The sequence below is a fragment of the Callorhinus ursinus genome, unplaced genomic scaffold (assembly GCF_003265705.2).
Source record: "Callorhinus ursinus isolate GAN/ISIS: 27379988/994484 unplaced genomic scaffold, GSC_fseal_2.0 scaffold45, whole genome shotgun sequence".
NCBI classification, from domain to species: Eukaryota; Metazoa; Chordata; class Mammalia; order Carnivora; family Otariidae; genus Callorhinus; species Callorhinus ursinus.
The window spans coordinates 7613911-7632441 of NW_027397107.1; the positions used below are offsets into that span (position 1 = coordinate 7613911).

The 18531-nt window shown below is 42.5% G+C and overlaps 1 protein-coding gene across 4 annotated transcripts in view; it reads left to right on the plus strand.

Annotated features, from left to right (window-relative positions):
- Positions 1-17800, plus strand: part of NTRK3 (neurotrophic receptor tyrosine kinase 3) — a 401430-nt gene extending 383630 nt beyond the window's left edge. For 2 of the 4 annotated variants that reach the window (XM_025893114.2, XM_073882270.1), the window contains 3 exons: positions 7190-7231; positions 11729-11887; positions 14992-17800. In XM_025893114.2, coding sequence (XP_025748899.1) covers positions 7190-7231; positions 11729-11887; positions 14992-15177 — 387 coding nt within the window. In that variant the 3' untranslated portion in view covers positions 15178-17800. Of the gene's footprint in view, positions 1-7189; positions 7232-11728; positions 11888-14991 lie in introns of those variants that run through there. The other 2 variants (XM_025893115.2, XR_012375172.1) reach the window with 2 other exon arrangements.
- Positions 17801-18531: the final 731 nt, after the last annotated feature.

Genomic DNA, 18531 nt, shown 5'->3' on the forward strand with positions numbered 1-18531 from the left:
GGCAGGTGAGGTCATTTCCAAGGCCTTTCCCTCTTTGTATGTTCCTGATGTACAGCTTTAGCATTGAAGCTCTCCTTTGGAGCCCTGGATTCTGATGAATGTTGGATTTGGGGAGATGGAGTGGGTCCAGTTACCAGGTAGGGCTGGTCCTCCAAAGAGCACCCTGGAAGGAAGACAGGCTGTCACACCAAAGCAGCATGTCTGGGGAGTGGGCCAACGGGGCTGGGCAGAGGAGTGAAAAGCTGGTTGGAAACACAGGGTCTGTAAATTCAGAACAGCCAAGTGGGGAAAATGAGGGGAGAGAGGATCAGGGACAGGAGGTGGGTGGGTAGAATAGGGGACGAACTGCAAGGGCAGACTGCCATTTCTAAGGCTTTGGTGGCCTCCCTCATATGTGGTGAGGGAGCTTTTAAGAGCACCCAGCTGTCGGCGGTGGGGGAGCAGGCAGTGAGTAGGGTTAATTCAGGAAGGACCGTCATGTCCTTCTGAAGTTTTGAAGCCATCAGCAGAGTGAATCAACTGATTTAGAGTGGAACCACTTATTTTTGCTGTCTTAGAGACAGGATACATTTGAGGAGGACTTTGCATCTTTCCTCCTACGGTTAGGCCATTTATTTCAAGAGGCTTCCAAGGGAGATTTCACCAGCTACGTGTGATCAGGGCATGGTTGACAGGCCTGTGTTTGTATTTATGACTCTACCATGCACAATGACGCACACATGTTCGTCTAAACATTCCTCATCCGGATACATGGGTGTATGTATTTGTGTGCAGCCCATGTGTGTGAAAACCCCAGGCCCTCTGGAACAAGGGTGGCAATGATTCTAAAGATTGTAGTGATGGCTGCTGGCCTACTGCTGGGGGCATGTTCAAGGTGACTACCAGCCTTGGCTGATGATTCGCTTGGACACCAGAGCAGAAGCTAAGAGACATAGCCACTGGGGCTTGAGGGAGACTGGGAGAATTTCCAGGGGTTGGAGAGTGCACATGTGAAGCTTTCTGTCTTTTTCTTAATGCACATGGAGGTTCTTCTATGTGCTGAGACATGCAATCAAGAAAGATTAAAATTGAATAAATAAAAAAAAATGACACCGACGATAAATGGCAATCTTTGTGATTAAGCTGTTTTGCCATTAATGTCCATCGCAAAGCTTTTACAACTCTTCAGAAAGCTACTGCCCTTCTCATGGACTTTAACAGACTTTGACTTGGCCCATACAGATTAGGGATTACGGAGGTAGCTTGAATCCTTCCATTTGTTCCAGAAATATCGCGCCCTGTGAATCCGTGTTTGCTCACCTTTGCTGCGTCGTGGTTTCTTTATCTGGGAAATATGGGTCACTTTGTCTCCTTTATACCTTGTCAGAGTCCCGTAAGCATGGCCGTTTTGAACTTCTGGGAGAGAAGCGGGCTTCTGTGAGGTCTTTGCAACCCACCAGCTGCCTCCTTTTCTGTGCCATTAGACGCAGAGACCTGAGGGGCCTTCTAGAGCTCAGAGTTCTTCTTTCACCCAGAGCGGTGGGATTCCTCTGCCTGCAGGGGAGTGGGTGTCTCTCTGTGGAAAAGAGCAAGACAGTGCCTTGTTCGGGGAGGACGGGAGAGGAGAGGTGGCTGTGGGGAGAGGGGCGGGAAGACACCCCCCAGAAGAGCTCTGTGCAGCGGGACATCCTGCCCTCCTTGGAAATGGGGCCTGAGATCCTCCTTCAGCTCTTCATGCCTTCAGTCACACCACTCCTGGCCCCCAGGGCAGGGTGGGCAGCAAGGGCTCAGGACTTAAAGGAGTGGGGCTTGGGGGTTTTCGGCAGGCACCCCGGGCTGGAGGTGAGGCGGCGGCTCTTGCTTCCACCTTTTGCATCCTCTCCCCTTATACTGCGGACGAGGTGAGTGGGATACCGCCCTGAGGAGAGAATTGAGGCAGAGACAAGACTCCAAACTTCACACCGCTAGGGGCTCAGGCTCTGGACCTGTGGTTTTCAAACCTTTGATGCCCCTAAAAGAATTTTGAAAACTCACCTATACGTGTCCCCTGCACCTTGTAAGTTGCTATATAAAATCTTCAATGTAATTTCAAATAGTTGCAAACGATGCCATTTCCAGACTATTGTAAATATTGGCATTAAAAAAAAAATACATCACTTCTGTAATGTATCTAATGAACTTTAAATACCAGAGCAATTTGATACATCATCTATTAAACACATGAACAAGGGCTTAAACAGTCAGTTTTACAGGGTTCCTTCTTCTTCCTGAATTTATGTTTTCATTCCAGTTACCCTACCAAGTTCCTTCCTTATGTATTATATTTTTATGCATGAAAGCCTTTTATTGGCCACTCTATCATAATTTAGTGTGACAAAAATATGTATGAATATTTAAATTTAATTTTTAATGTCTGATAACCATTAGTTCCTAGATGGTAACAGTTTTGGGATTGAGTTATCATTACAATTATTAGCAATACACAGAAGTAGGCAGCAGATCAAAATAATGCATTTATAGCACAACTTTGATGAATACGAATGAAAAGAAGTATGAGATTTTTGGAAATGCATCTCATATTTTTCCATTAGTCCATAATGCATATTATTTATTGCTAAAGTAAGAAGGTTCAGGATCAATTCTATTCCTGTTTTTTATTTATATAACTCTAAGAACTGAGAAACATTATTTACACTAAACTAATAGATGGAAAGGAAGGAGTTTTGTTATTGCAATGTGACTCAATTCTTTGAACTGTTGTTAGGTCTTTTGCCTAAAATCTCATATTGGCCTCTTTTTTTTTTAAGATTTTATTTATTTGACAGAAAGACACAGCGAGAGAGGGAACACAAGCAGGGGCAGAGGGAGAGGGAGAAGCAGACTCCCCACCGAGCAGGGAGCCCGATGCGGGGCTCGATCCCAGGACCCTGGGATCCTGACCTGAGCCGAAGGCAGATGCTTAATGACTAAACCACCAGGCGCCCCTCTCATATTGGCCTCTTGTCAAAATTTCTTTTTAATCTCCGCTTAGCTGATCATTCTTTTAGGTCTGTCCCCCTTCAATTGTTTGAAAAGAATTGGAAACGACTCGACGCCAAAAGGATTTGCTTTCCAGCCTCTTAGAGACATTCATTTTCAACACCCGTACTAGTATTTCATAGCGTTTATTTGTTTGTACTCGGTAGGTTTTCTCCCCTGAGATTTAGGATGAGTGAGAGGCTTGTATTTCCTCTGGAGGTGGCAAGTGTACACGTGTGTGCACAGTTGGGAAGGGGGATTGCTTTGCCACAGTGAGTGCTCAGTCAATGTTAGAAAAAAAAATCCATATGGGGGTTTAGGATCAGTGAAATCCTTCAACGCTTTCCTTGCCTGGGTACCCACTGGAAAAACTTCATGTGTCTCCAAATTATGTGGATCCTGGATTGGAACCACTTCAATGGGCACTGCAGACATCTTGCATGTTACACTGAATAGGAATTCTAGGCTATTATTCTTTATGGGGTGAGGAGTCACCCAAGATATATGTAAAAAGTGCACCTTCCCTATTGACAATAATAAAAAGGTGGAAACACTTGAGTCCTATCAGTCGGGGGCTGGCTAGACAAACTGTGGCATGGTCACGCTCGGTGGGGTCCTAGAGAACTGTAAAAGGAACAAATACCCTAGCGAACAAAAGTAAAGTACACAACAGGTACGTTACTTTTTATCTAAGAGAATGAAGAAAATGAATATAACCTGTATTTTCTTATGTTAAAAACAATGGAAGAATAAACTAAAATCAAACCAAAAGAAATGGTTACCTATAGGGAGGGAGGAGATCACAGTAGGGAGAGTGGACAGAGATGGTATCAGACTTGGATTTGGTGTACTTTGTTGGTTTTAGCTTTGAAACCATGGGACAGTTTTCACATCATTATAAACATTTCAATTTGTAGAATTAAACCAATTCTTCAAAATAAAAAGCAAAATGAAACACATAAGCCTAACTGTATATTAAGTATATTATATGTATTTTATAAACATATATTAGGATAAAGCAACTACATAATATTACTAATTTAAAACTCAAGATTCTCAGCATAGGGAAAAATACTGATACAAAATCAAAGAGGTTAAGTAAAAGCTCTGTAATCCTAAATTTGAGTTGGAAAAATCAATATGAACTCATAATGTATTTTCTTTTAAAAGTTTTTCCTTGCTACTTCCATTATAAACACCTAGAAATAATGACCAACCCAATAGCAATTAACTCTCCTGGCATCCATAGTGTAGTCTCTAAATATCCCATTGTCCACCCAAAGGATCCGGGGCTCCTTGGAGAAATGACCACTTCTAGGGCTGGGGCAACAAAGGTACAAGATGAGCCTGTAATATTTTTTTCATGTCAGAAGCAAGGATGCTATCAAAGACTACTGGGGTTATGTGAGAGTCAGCAACTTTAAGAGGCTGCCACTGGCCAAAGATGGAACAGTACGCAGCAACAAGAGCAATTACAGTAAGTTGAAACACTTCAATGTGTTGAAAGACATACTGGCCCCCCCGCGCCCCCCACAAACATGCACATACAGGAGTCAATAATACTTGTCAGAACCAAACCAAACCAAACCAAGTTAAACCAAACCTCTTACTGGTCACCTCTGGAGGATGCTAGGGAATGAATTCATTATTCTGAGCACTGATAAATAAAGGGAGAGGGCCAGGCATTTTCCATATGAAGTGTTATCTGTATAATCAAATAGTTAATGAGGGAACTTTTTTACTTATAGAAGGTTTTCAGCGAGTGTATGCAGAGGGGATGCTAGAATTAGAATGCCACCCTTCTGTAGCCGCTAATGGAATATTGGGTCTGGGCTGTAATCATCAGTGCCTGCTAATGCCTTAGGTGAAAAACAATGTTATGATGGATGACCAGGCTGACAACACGGGGATCCATGATAATACAGATGGTGGAAGATGGCATCCAAGGTAGTGTAATCCAAAGATCTCCAAGTACTTGTTTTCTTTCCAGAATCATTTCTTAGAATTTTTGCCTTTTTCCTGTATGTTTCCTGTTTCAAAGCTCAGCCTTCGGGTCTTTAATGTAACACGGGAGTTTGGATCATTAGCTAGTATTTCTCAGGCAGTGGCTGGGCAAGTTACCTTATTTTCATCTGTGAAATGGGGATAATAGGGAATTCGATCACATAGGATGGGATTAAATGAAGGATGTGTGGCTGGTATTCAGTGTGCATTCATTGGCATTATTCTTATGAAGATTATCATGTCAGCCCATTGCTTGTCTGATTAGGTTTTACCATATGGGACTATTTGTCAATATTTCTTGCCAGTGAAGGATTTAACCACTAGCTTTCCCAGACTAGCTCTCTCTGATGTGGAAGAAGGATGTAGATTTTTTTTTTTCCTGGAGGAAAATCAGTGTAGGCTAGGTGGGTCTTTATGGGAATATAGAAACCAGGAAATTAGGTTTGTTATGCCGCCCATGAGCATGTAAGGACATACATAGTGAATAGTCATTGCACTTTATGTGTATACTTTTGCATTTAACAATACTCAGTGGTATTTTGCATACCTCATCTTACTTTAAGCAGGGGCATTGCTTGATTCCTATGTTGAAGATGAGAACATTGAAAAAGAGGTTGAGTGCTTGTCTTAGGTCACATCACAACCCAGTGCTTCTGACTCCCAATTTATTGCTCTTTTTGTTATGTTACTGACCTCTTGAAATATTTTAGTCCACTTCCAGGGGAACGCCTGATAAATTTCACCCACATTGATGGTGAACATCTTGATAAAATTTTTGTTAGTGGGGTCCCTGTAGTCAGTTAATACCCTTCTAATACTTTTATTCCCAGACACTTAAACTCATCAAGGTTTACACCAGCACACTAGAATTACTCCCTCTTTGTAGATTTGGAGATTTCAGTCTGGAATACCTCTTCTGTATTGAGTATAAAATCATTAAATGAGGCAAACACCAGCATCAGTTTGGAGGAATCCATGACTTGAAATTTTTCATAAAGAGGAATGTTTCTGTATTTTATTTTTTTCATCAAGAAACCAGGTCAAATAAGCTATTCTACAAAATTCTAACACAAACGTACTTTTTCTTTACAGAACATCATCTTTTGATACTGAACTTACAGAAATTAGGTCCACTGGTTTTCCTTTACTCAGATGTTAACTTTTTTCCTTTTATAGTTTTTAAACATTTTAAGTGTGACACATGATCATGATGAAATTATAAACAGCATAGAAATACATATAGTAAAAAGGTGGTATTTTCTCTTTGGTCAGTACTCACTCTCATTTCCTTCTCCAGAGGAAACATTAGTTTAATGACTCTATTTCTGGATCTTTTTCTATGCATTTACAGACTTATGCATTATTCCCTTTTAATGTATTTGCTTATGTAGACACATTTCTACATGAATTAGAATACTAATATATATATTTTTAATGTCTTGTGTTTTCATTTAATGTATCCTAGACCTACTTACATATCACTACACTTACTCCACTATATTTCTTTTAACTACTACAAATATATGTATAGTGATGGACAAATTGTTGCCCTTAAAAACAATGAAATAAGCATCCCCTTCAACCAATTTTTTTTGCTTATAGGAGCAAATATTTTCTAAGACTCCTAGAAGTAAAATTACTGAGTTAAAAGGCACTCAGCATCTTCAGTGTGGACAGACTGCCAAGCTGCCTGCAGATAAGTTAGCAAGGACACCTGAGAATAACTCTATCCTCGTACATTTTCAGGCACTAGATAGTATCAGTCTTTTCAATTTTTCCCATATGACATTCAAAAATGTGTCTCTTTGTTGTTTTAATTGGCATCTCTTCATATGTTTGTGCTCATTTGTAGCCCTTTTGTGGATCATCTGGTCTACCCTTTCCTCATTTTTTTTTTTTTTGGTCGGTTTGCTTTTTAAAACTAAAGGAACACTTTATGATATATGGATTTTAATTCTTTGTTACATATATTGCAAATATTTCCTCTGTCATTTGTCTTTTAACTATACTTATTTTGTATTTTGCCATGCAAAAAGTGTTTGGTTTTTACAAGTTGTATCGCTAAAATCCTATCCTTTATGGCTTCTTGAACATGTGTCTTATTTAGGAAGGCCTTCTTCTCCTGAGTTATACAGATACTTTTCTAAGTTTTCTTCTAATATTATTATTGTTTTGTTTTTATGTTTAGCTCTTTAATCCATCTGGAAATGATTTTTGTATATGGTGTGAGGTAGGTATCTAAGTGTACTTTTCAAATGAATAGTTCATTGTCCCAACACTTTGATTACTAACCCATCATTTCATATATTAAATTCTGATATTATACATGGGTCTGCCTCTGGACTCTCTATTTTGTTCCATTGATCGATGAAATTTGTCTATATTTATGCCAATAACACAGTGTGCCCATTCCTGTAGTTTGATAATATGTTTTGCAATCTGATAGAGTAAATCTCCCCTGTTGTTCTATTTCAAATATACCTTTGTTTTTATCAAGTATTTATTCCTCTAGACAAATTTTGGTATCATTCTGTCAATTTCCATACATCATTCCATTGGGGTTTTCGTTTAGATTGTGTTGAATTTGCAGACTAATTTGAGGGAGGAATGGGAGATTTATGTCATCGAGTCTTCCTATTCAAGGAAATGACATATCTTTCCATATATTAAGATCTTCTTTTATGTTTTCAATACTTTTCTTTAACTAGAACTTGTACATTTTCTGCTAAGGTTTATGCCTAGGAGTTATAATTTTTTTTGTTGCTATTATACAAACAATCTTATTTGCCATTGAATTTGTTACTACTGGTGTATAGGGATAGTTTGATTTTTGTAGGTTCATTTTATATCTGGGTGGCTTATTAAATTGTATAATGATTCTAATTGCTTTTTAGTTAAATACCTTGAGTAAGTCTTAATCATATGCATGCAATGGTTTTTGACTCTTCTTTTTCAATGTTTCTACCTTGTTTTTATTTTTGCTTTATTGCATTGGCTAGGACCATCTCAATGGTATTCTGTAAAATCAGTGATAGAAGATACTTTTCTGTGCTTCTAAAGTTTTATTAGCACGTATAATAGTCAGTGTCTTAGATAAAGGAAGTTACCTTCTATTACTAATGAATTTGGGCTTTTAATCAGGAAAATGTGTTGGAAAATTTTGGCATCTTTTGGAAGGATGGATTTTCTTCTACCTCTTTAGGGAATTAAACACTAGATTTCTTAAGGCTGAGGGATTCTTGCATTTCTATTATAAATCTTACTGAGTTATAATATGGAGTTCTTGTAATATCTTGCTGATTCAATATAATATTTTATTCATTAATGTTATGAATATAACAGATAATTTTACACATATATAGATAAAATATCTATGGTTATACTCATGTATTTAAGGCTATATGCTATGTTTGACTGATTTTATCATCAGAAGTATTCAAATCACAGAAAGTCAATTGGGAAAGTTTCTAACTTTTTTATTTTTTATTTTTGGCTTTGGGAAAGTATAAATAGGATCAAACATTTTAGTAGAACTTACTCCCGAAAATCATCTGGACCTTGTACTTTTTTAATGTATAGAATTTTTACTACAATTGTAATTGTTTTTTTGTGTTTGAATTTTCTACTTCTCTCTTTTTTCATTAATTTTTTCTAGTAAATCAATTATGACATCTTTGTTTTCAAATTTCTTGTAATATTGTTAACATTTTACATTTGTCTCCTCTCTGTCTTTTATTAACCTTGCCAAAGAGTTATATTACTTTTAAAGGACTACCAATTAATTAATTGTGTAGATAAGTCTCCTTTTAAATTTTTTCCTCTTTTGGTTGGTTGTTTTGCTTTGCTTTCTTTTATACCAATTCCTCATTTTATCTTTATTATGTATTTCCTCTTTCTTTCTATTGTCATGTTGGTCTTTACTACCTTTGTTGTTGAATCATATTTTAATTTATTAACTATTTTAAAAATAAGTCCTTACATGTTATAATTAACAAAATTACTTTAGCTATATTTCATAGGTTTCAATGAATACAAATTTAATTATCATAATAAATAGTTTTACATTTAATTTTCAATTATTCCTTTACCAAATAGTTTTTTAATTGCCCAAAGGGAAACTTTTAAAAAAATTTTTCTTTTGTTGTGAACTTCTATTTGGCACAGAAAATGTTTCTCATTTTTATTTTATGTTTACTGTGGTTTTTATCTTGGCATTTCAGCTTTCCTTTGAGGTATTATATGTGATTGGTTTTATTGTTTCAGATAATTGAAAATAATTTTCAACTTTTTAGGGAGGCTGAAAGACACACAATTGCCATACTCATATCTATCAATTAAAACTCGTTATCTATATTTTTAAAATGTATCTTCATTTATCTTGTCTTCTTGACCTGTCCGTTTGTGAAAGAAGTGTTTTGATTTTCCATTATAATGGTAGTTTTGTCAGTTTCCTTTGGTTTATATCCTATTTTTAGTCTTTGTATTTTTGTTGCTATATTATAATAATGCTGAATTTTGCCATCTTGAAATATGATGTAAATTACTTTTTCTCCTTTTAATTCTTGGCATTCTAAATTTTTTTCCACATGTTTTTAATTGTCAGCATTTTATATATTTGATATTATACATTTAAATCATATATTATGTATATCAAATATACATATTTAATATATATTCGTTTTTCCTTTTGTATTTTTGCATTCTTTCATTTTTAATATTTTCTGCTCTTCTACACATCTTTTCTAAATAACACACATCTTGATTTTTTAACATAAATTTTCTCTTATTTAAGAGGCAGTATAACCCATTTGTATATAGTGTCTATATAATATGCAAATTATTACAGAAATATTATTATCTTTGTATAAAAGACATAAATTATATACAAAGATATTATTTAAACTTCTTTTTCATAGTGTGCCTTCAACATCTTTAGCCCATTCCTCTTTTTTGTCATCTTTTTGGTATTGGTTAGAGATTTTTGCTTTTCTTTTCTAAAAACTGGTTTAGAAGCTATATGTACTATTTCTATTCGTCTAGGAGGCACTTAAAAATTTTAGCAAGCAAATTTAAATTGAAACTCTTGTAATCAAAAGTTGATGACTGTAAACTTGATTTCCCTCCCTAAAAGACAAAGCCTTTGCCAGGCTTTTAATGATTTCTCTTCCTATTCCTATGTACCTATGGCTGAAATTATCTGAAGGTTTCATTCCAGAGAAGTAGTGTTAATAATTGCAGTCATAGTACTCTTAGCATTATTAGTATTATTATTTACTTTATATCTCTACTTTACAAGAAGACTTTATTAGTAATTGTATTACATTTTACTACCAAATTAGCAACCACCATTTAGATTTAAATTGCGTTTTTGTGACTTACATGCTCTACTTTATTTGTTACGTTCCCAGTCATTGTCTATTTTAGATTCTTTTTTTCTGTTTTTCTGGAGCAATCCTCAATTAATTTTTGCTTCTTTATTTTCTGAAAAGCTGTGAGTGGTCAACTTTCTGAGTCTTTGCTTGTCTGAAAGAAACCCCTTCATTTGTCTTTACACATGACACAGAGCTGTCTTGATTATAAAAATCCCAGGTTGAAAACAGCTTCTGCACATCCTTATCATCATTTATCTTCTAAAATATTTCAAGTGGATAAAGCAAACAGCATTTTGCTTTTTAGAAATAAGATTGCCCATTTTCCAATAAGTCATTCTTAAGTGTTCATTGTCCTTATCCCTTCCAACTGACCCACCATAGAGAACTTCTAATTAATAGTTTATCAGGGCATTTATAGAGAGCTGTTTCTATCAATGGCAAGCACTTTTCTAACAACAAAATTCTATGTATGAGCCAGAAGTTCCCATTTCTGATGTTCTATTTGCTAATGATGCAGTGAGTTCCTGAGTTTTAAAACATGCTGTGAATTTTCTTCCACTTATGTTAATACCTCTAGCCTGCTGGGCCATGAGGATTTCCCTAATGTTTTCTCAGGAAAGGGTACCCTGAATGTCAGTCACTTCCTCTCATCCTTGACTGTCAGATCTGTAGACCCACAGATGGGTCTCCGTAGGCTATTTTAAAAGAGACTTTTCTCACTGGCCTTTGAGATGTTACTAAGAACTGTCATAAATTCTCTTTCGGTCCACCTGATTTCTTATGAGCATGTGGTCTTCCGTACATTTGGAACTTCCTGTTCCCTTCCCTTGAAACACTGAGACATAAGTTACAGTGAGAAGTTCAGGATTGTCAGATAGAAGGTAAAGTCATGGTTCTACAGATTAGATGCCCTTGGATAATACTGTGCTTTAACCACCTTGGCCAAGGAGTCCAACCCCATGTCTAAAAATACTCAGGTACTTGATGGCCTCCCTCATTGATTCTGCTGACTTCCCTCTGGATCTCCTTTCAAGGTTAGGTTCACTGTAGTACCAGATTCTAAAACCTTTCCTACCCCAAATCATCTTGTGATCTTTCATTATACTCCATGCCAAGGAACCCACCTTCCATTAGGGATTATCTCTCATTGCTACTCTAGCTGCTTCCAGTATTGTAGATCATGGATGTCAGTACCTCCACTGAGACTCTGACACCAGTTGCATCAAGTTCAGGTTGTGGTTATCATAGAATAAGAGGCATCGAGAGTGCATCTACTTACAAAGAGTGCAGACAGGTAATGACTGATTCTGGCCATCTGGTCACTCTGTGTGTGCCTCTGTCTTGATCCCTTTTAGGTGGGAGGACACACCATGCTCCCCATCCGTTGGATGCCCCCTGAAAGCATCATGTACCGGAAGTTCACTACGGAGAGCGACGTGTGGAGCTTTGGGGTGATCCTTTGGGAGATCTTCACCTATGGAAAGCAACCGTGGTTCCAGCTCTCAAACACAGAGGTACAGAAGGGGGGTAGAGGGGAACCTCCATTTGGGGGAAGGCTGATAGGAGTTATCTCGGGCCAGGATTTGGACCTAGTATACAAAACATGAGGCAGTGTTTGGAGCTAGCAGGGCAAATATAGGTATAAGCAAGAGGGGAGAGCTTCTTAGTAGGAAAAACATTAGAGCTGTAGGAAGTGTGGTGTAATTGTCAAGAGAGCATGAAATCAGATGTCTAAATGGATTTGCGAGTCTTGGTCCTGTTTGTGCTGTGACACTTAAAAATCACAAACGTCTCACTAAGACAGAACATGAAAACAAAGAACAACTCTGAGTTTTTCAATTGTGCCATCTTGTGGAAACACCCAAAGAGTCTGGATTCCCAAAGGTTTTAGGCCTGCCAGGCCTGGGATGGGCAGAGGATGGTGGATGGGGTAGGCACATTTCACATTATTGATAGAGCTGTGTGTGGACCTCCAGGAATAAAAGCGCTCATCAGAGGAAACAACATCATCATAATTAACACATTATATGCTTTTATAATTTTGATTTATAATAATAAGAAGAATACCAGTAATCAAATTTTCATAATCGCTAACATTTAGTGCCAGGTACTTTTCTAAGCACTTCAGCTGTATTAACTCAGTACTTTCCACATGAATACCTGTTGAGATTCAGGGCAAAGGGAAGGGAACTGCTTGGAGTTCTGCAGAGGACTGGCCAGAGACTCAGATGGGAGCTTCTGCAGCATGGAGAAGGCATGGGCCATGGCCACAGGACTCCTGCCTCCAAAGCCAGTCAGGATGGTTCTCATTTATGTCTGACCAGACTCATGTTGCCCTGGAGAATTCAGTATATTAATAGACAGGAATGGGCTCGGATTCCCAATCAAGCAGACCTATAAGAGATTGCAATTTATTTTTATGGTCTTCTGTTTTCTACAAAAACATGAACACAAGGGCCTTTTAATATTGCAATCTTATCTGAATATTCGAGAAAATATCTTTGTTTTTGAGAGCTGTATTCCTCTTTGCTTTCCTGTGCCTTAACCGGGGAGTTTCAGAGACTGAAAAGAAGACACTTCTTTAAATCTGTAGTATCTCATCAATCACAAGCTGAATGAGTCTTGACCACATTTCCCAAAGTAGGACAAAACGTTTTAATGACCTTAAAAAACAAAAGAGTATATATCGGAACCCATTTGTTGCAGTGTTTTAAAGAAAATTGTTGCTGTTTTCTTGGGGTGTGGGATTGGTAGTTAACACACACGTACACACACGCAAGCATGCATGCACGTCCATGCATGCATGCCTATACGTACCCGTGTACATGCACGTACCTACTCCTGCATAAACATGTGTACACACGAGTATACACAGCCTGACCACAGCCTCCATGTAGTCTCGTGGCCCCACTGAAAAGGGGATCTGGAAGGAGGGTGCTTGTGGTGTTGGTAGCACATCTGCCCTGGAGACCCAAGCCCGCTCATAGTAGCCAACAAGGTGTTTCCTTCCAATCATTTCTAACACAGTTTGGTGAGGTGTTGGCCTGGAAGGTGGGCTTTCTGCCCCCAGCCACCTGTCCCACTCCACAGCCCAGAGCAGCCAAGTACTGTTAGCCACTGATCATGGGTTTCTTTATGGAGGTTGACAACCCAGTGAGCCCCACACTGGAGGAGACACTAGCGAGTGCTTTTGTTCGCAGCGTAAACAGCTGCTGCAGTTTGAGCGGGGTCCCTTCTCGTGGAGGTGAAGGTAATGGAGTGTGGAAACAGGGCTCTAATAAGAACAGAGAATTTGAGTAGCTGGAGACCGATCGGGCTGGCACAGAAACAAGCCTCTTGGGCCGGCACTGACCCCAGGGTGAATCGGACCAGGCAAGTGCTGACACATCGGGGGCTTGACATGCTGTCCTTGGGTCAGAGGGACATGAGACAACACCCCAGACAGGGCGCTGTTGGGGGCAGCATGAGGAGATAAAGGAGACAAAAGGCACTTCTCTTGCCCAACTAAACACAGACTCATGGGGGCAAAGACACTGGGGGTACTCAAGTGGAATGAATCCGTGTATTTTATCATTACAACCCATCTCTAAACGAGGAAGCTGGAGTTTGGGGTAAGTTGCCCAAGGTTTCATAGTGATCGAGTTAGGGAGACGTTAAAAACCAATCCAAGACCAGGAAGATGAAAACGTGAAAAGTCACATGTTCAATGTCAGCAAGGAAGTGCCTTTGAGAAATTGGAAATGAATCACAGATTACAGACTTGGTCCTTACATGACCAGGTGGGGTTGGTCCAGCCCTACGTTATTTGTTTTCTTCCTACTCCTCCTTAGGGCCTCCCCTGTGGTATGTCAGGCCATGCTTTGTGCCCTTGGCTTCATTTGGACCTTATGACTATGCAGGAGGTAGTCAAGGCACACATTGGATCCCCCTCTTCTAGATGAGGGTGCTGAGGTCAGGTTCACTGACTTGTGCTGGCCACAGAGCTGGGCGGCAGTGAATCGAGCAGTAGTCCTGATGTGAAAGACTTTAACAGAAGCCAAATAAATGGGTTAGTGCAAAGAGCAGGGGAGGAGGGGCCTCGCCGAGAAACGGAACCACATGGCAGCATAGAGGGAAGCCTGGTGCTATGCACAGAGGCTGGGAGCCAGAGGGGAGCTGGCCAGGAGATGGGAGCTAAGGGGAGGGAGGCGTGGAGGGGCCGGGGATAGTGCAGAGTTCCTTCAAGGGGTTCTCAAAGTCACCCAGGCCCATAAGAGGGGAGGCACAGGTCAGATGCCAATCCCCACTGCTAAGTGGCAACGAATCGTGTGGCATCCAGATGAGATTCAGGACTAGAGAGGAGGAGTCAAGTAAAGGCTAGAGTGCGTGGGGGAGACCATGAAGGCCTGGCCCAAGAGATGGGGCACAAAGGGCAACGGTGGGCACGGCCAGCCGGCAGCCTGTCCAGGACAGATGAGAGACTCTGTGCTGTCTCCAGCCAGCCTGACGCCTGTGCAGATGGGCACCCCGGCTCTGCACTGAAACTCCTTCATGAAGTCGCTGCCTGCTGCTGGGTGGGAGTCCCGGGGCCCAGGGGGGCTTTGGATGTTAATGTCCTGGTTCTTCTCATTATTTTCAGGTCATCGAGTGCATCACTCAAGGTCGTGTGCTGGAGCGGCCCCGGGTCTGCCCCAAAGAGGTGTACGATGTCATGCTAGGGTGCTGGCAGAGGGAGCCCCAGCAGCGGCTGAACATCAAGGAGATCTACAAAGTCCTCCACGCTTTGGGGAAAGCTGCCCCCATCTACCTGGACATCCTCGGCTAGTGGCAGCTGGCGGTCACGGACGCATACTCTGTGGCTTCCCTCTCCTGGCCTCACATTGCCCCTCGTCCACCTCACACTCCTTTCTTCCATCCTGACTGAAGCGAACATCTTCATATAAACTCAAGTGCCTGCTACACATACAACACTGAAAAAAAAAGTGAAAGAAAAAACCCTGTAAGGCAGTTTGGCGAATATATATATATATTTATATATCTAACTATCTATCTATCTATATCCACAGAGAGATACCTTCTCTAATACAGAGAGAAACTGCTGATACAGAAACCATAAGACTATAACAACAACTCAGAAAATCTTAAATCTTATGAACACAAATGTAAGTTCCCTTTGACTGAAGCTGGGGCCCATGGTTCTCCGGCTCTGGCTTTTCAGGGCTGAAGACCTTGATGACGCAGAGATGGTCTTTAAGCCGGGACGGGAGGAGATGGGGTGCAGTGCAAATCAGCGCCTGCACAGGTGCGCTACCCTCCCCTGCCCCCCGAGGTCTGCACAGGTGCATGGGCTGACCTCGTCCACTGCACTCAGGAGGCAGCAGGAAGTAACACCGGCCCCGGGGGCCTCTGGAATGCCTCACATCTCCACTGACTATTGCTCCATGCCTTCCTCCTTTCCTCCACTTCAAGGCAATTCTCCAATTTGTCCGTTCTAGAAAGTAGAGTCCTGATGCTTTTGGAAGTAAACGAGGGCGTCTACCACTAAACACTGGAAAAACGACGTGACCCAAAACCATGGTGACAATGGACCACATCCGTCTTGGGTGTAAACCATGCTCAAGTTCCTTCCTCAGTTGGAAAGAGATGTGCCATCTATTCTCTGAACATCAAGAACTGGACGTTCTGGACTTAACCACAGAAGAAAAAGCTGAAATTTGAACCCTCCATGTCAAGGCACTGCCTCCCACCTTTTCCTCACTGGAAAGACTCCTTGGCCTCACCTCCCACATTCAGGCCTTTCGGGGAGTTTGGGGGCATAGGGAACACCCCCCATGTTGCCTGTGAATGTGGACACAGCAGGGTTCCAATAGCAGGAGACTTCGTTCCTCGTAGGTCATTATAAGATGTGCCCCTCTGTGTCATCTGTTTCTCGTCCTGCCTGCCCTAGATCCTCAGCCCCGACCTTCTGGGCTTCTCGCACGTCCCAGGGAAACCTCACTGCCAAGGAAGGAAGCCAGGACTAGCGACAGTGTGGGGCAGTGCTTATTTCAGAGAGCGAGGCCATGGACTGGGCATGAGCCGGCAGGGGAGAATCTATTTGGCACCTGCACCGGCCCCTTGGCATTCTCCTCACGTTTCCAGCCCCTGGAAGGATTGATGCATCTGCCTCTGAGCTTGCTGTGAACGCTCAGGGGCTGAAAAATCGCTTTTGTGGGCTGGGGTGGGGGAGGGGCCGAGGCTTCTCCGGGAGGCATCCACCGTGTGGCCACGGCCACAGGCTTGGCATCTTAATGAGGATGGAGCCCTGACCAGGGAGAGAGAATGAGGCTTCTGGGCTGGGGTCCTGGCCGCTGCTGTCGAAGCCTGTAACAGGGGCAGATCCCTGGGCCTCCTGAACGCATGACCACGAAATGCCCCTGGAAGGCAACGGCCTGGCCCCATGGAGCCCTCCTGCTGGAGAGAAGACAGGACCCTCTCAGCTCACCCCAAGCACAGAGCTCCCTAACAGACCGGCCTTCGCCCCCCGGGAGCCTTGGGGTGGGAAGGGGCCGGGGGGCTCTGGCCTGGGCCCTGCCCTACCAGCGTGAGGGGCTGTGGGTGGCTTGAACGGCCTGGTCAGCTGCAGCACGGGCATCCCTGTGGGGTTCAGGACTAAATCCTGTGTTTGTGGTTTTGCTTCCTTTTTTTTTTTTTTTTTTTTTTTTTTAAAGACCAACAAATGTTTTTATTCAAATGGAAAAGAGCTGTGTCAGGACTGCCAGCCTCAGTTGGGAGTCGGGGAATCAGTGAGGCCACTCAGCTGGGCTGGGAGGGGACCCGGAGTTTGGTGTGGGTCTGGCGCTGTGCGGGCCTCCCAACCCTGAGGACTGTTGAGGAGAGCTTGGTGGATCGACCACATCAGAGGAACCCTTTGCTGTCCTATGGCCATTATCCCACCTGTCTTTCTGCCTCAAGCCCTGGGTCTCTTCTGGGCCTGCTCTTGCAGGATGAGCTATGGATGCAGTCTAGTGTTGAGCAAGGTGTGAGGAAAAGCTGTCCATGGAGGGAGGGCCTTGAGGGGGAAGGGTCTTCTGGTTAGATGTGAGGCTCCAAGGCTCCTGTTGCTGCCAAAACAGACCCCGGAGAGTCTCCCCAGCACAGACCCTGCGTAGCTTCCATCTCACAGGCTGTGTTTCTAGAACCTCACGGTCACTGATAGCCTGGGAAGATGGGGGCATGGGAAGGGGTTGGAGGCCGGGGGTGGGGGCAGCTGGGAATGAGGAACAGGCGAGGCTTTCAACACGGGGCGCGGAGGCATCCTGGCCTAAGGGGAGAAGCTAGTTCCTTTGGGAATAAGGAGCCATGAAGGAGACCGAAGTCAGGCTGCATAGGCCCACCGCTGTGCTGGCCATGGGGACACGTCTTGGTCACGTCCACTGTAAGCGGCTGCCTCTCTGAAGAGTAGAGGAACGAAGTGCTGTTTCAGTCTCCTGAGAAATGAGAGGTGCCTGTTCATCTCTGGCCGCTTCAGGGTCTGCCATGTTTCGATTCTCCCAGTGTGGGCTCACTGTGCTGTGTGGTTCTCCATGGCACCCTGGGAGGCCAGGGGGGCCCTCCTCGGGGCAGCTGCCCCTGGGGGCTCGTGGGCCTGTGCACGCGTGGGTCCCGTGGGACATTCCTCTCCTTCTTGGTGCCTCTGTCACCGTGCGAAGCGTCTGAGGTGACTTTCGGCCCACAGGGTGCATTTGGTCTTGTTCCCCATCCCCAGCCTCTTTGCATACCCAGGAAGTGCTGGCCAAGGTCTGTTTATCTATTTATTTTCAAAGCGCTTAATGTGGTTAAATGAGTCTTAAAATGACATCCCATCAGCCAGCGTGGCCGCCGCAGTCCACCCCGTTCTCACACCTCCCCACCAAAATTCAGTTTAAAAAAACATGCTAGAGCAGCTCTCAGGGTGTGGCTGGATGCAGATGCCACCTCCCCCCCGCCCCCCGGTGAACTTTGCTGGGAGCTCCACGTCACCCAGACTGACCTCCCATCCATGTCATCCTCACCTGATCCCCTCCTGGACCGAGTGACAGTGGCCTGCTTGTGGAGGCCACTTGGAGTAGAGAGGCATGGCCAAGGGTCTTCCCCATTCTTGACTTTGGACATGAACCAGATGCTGCCCTCTTATCATATCCCTGGCCCCTGAGTGGGT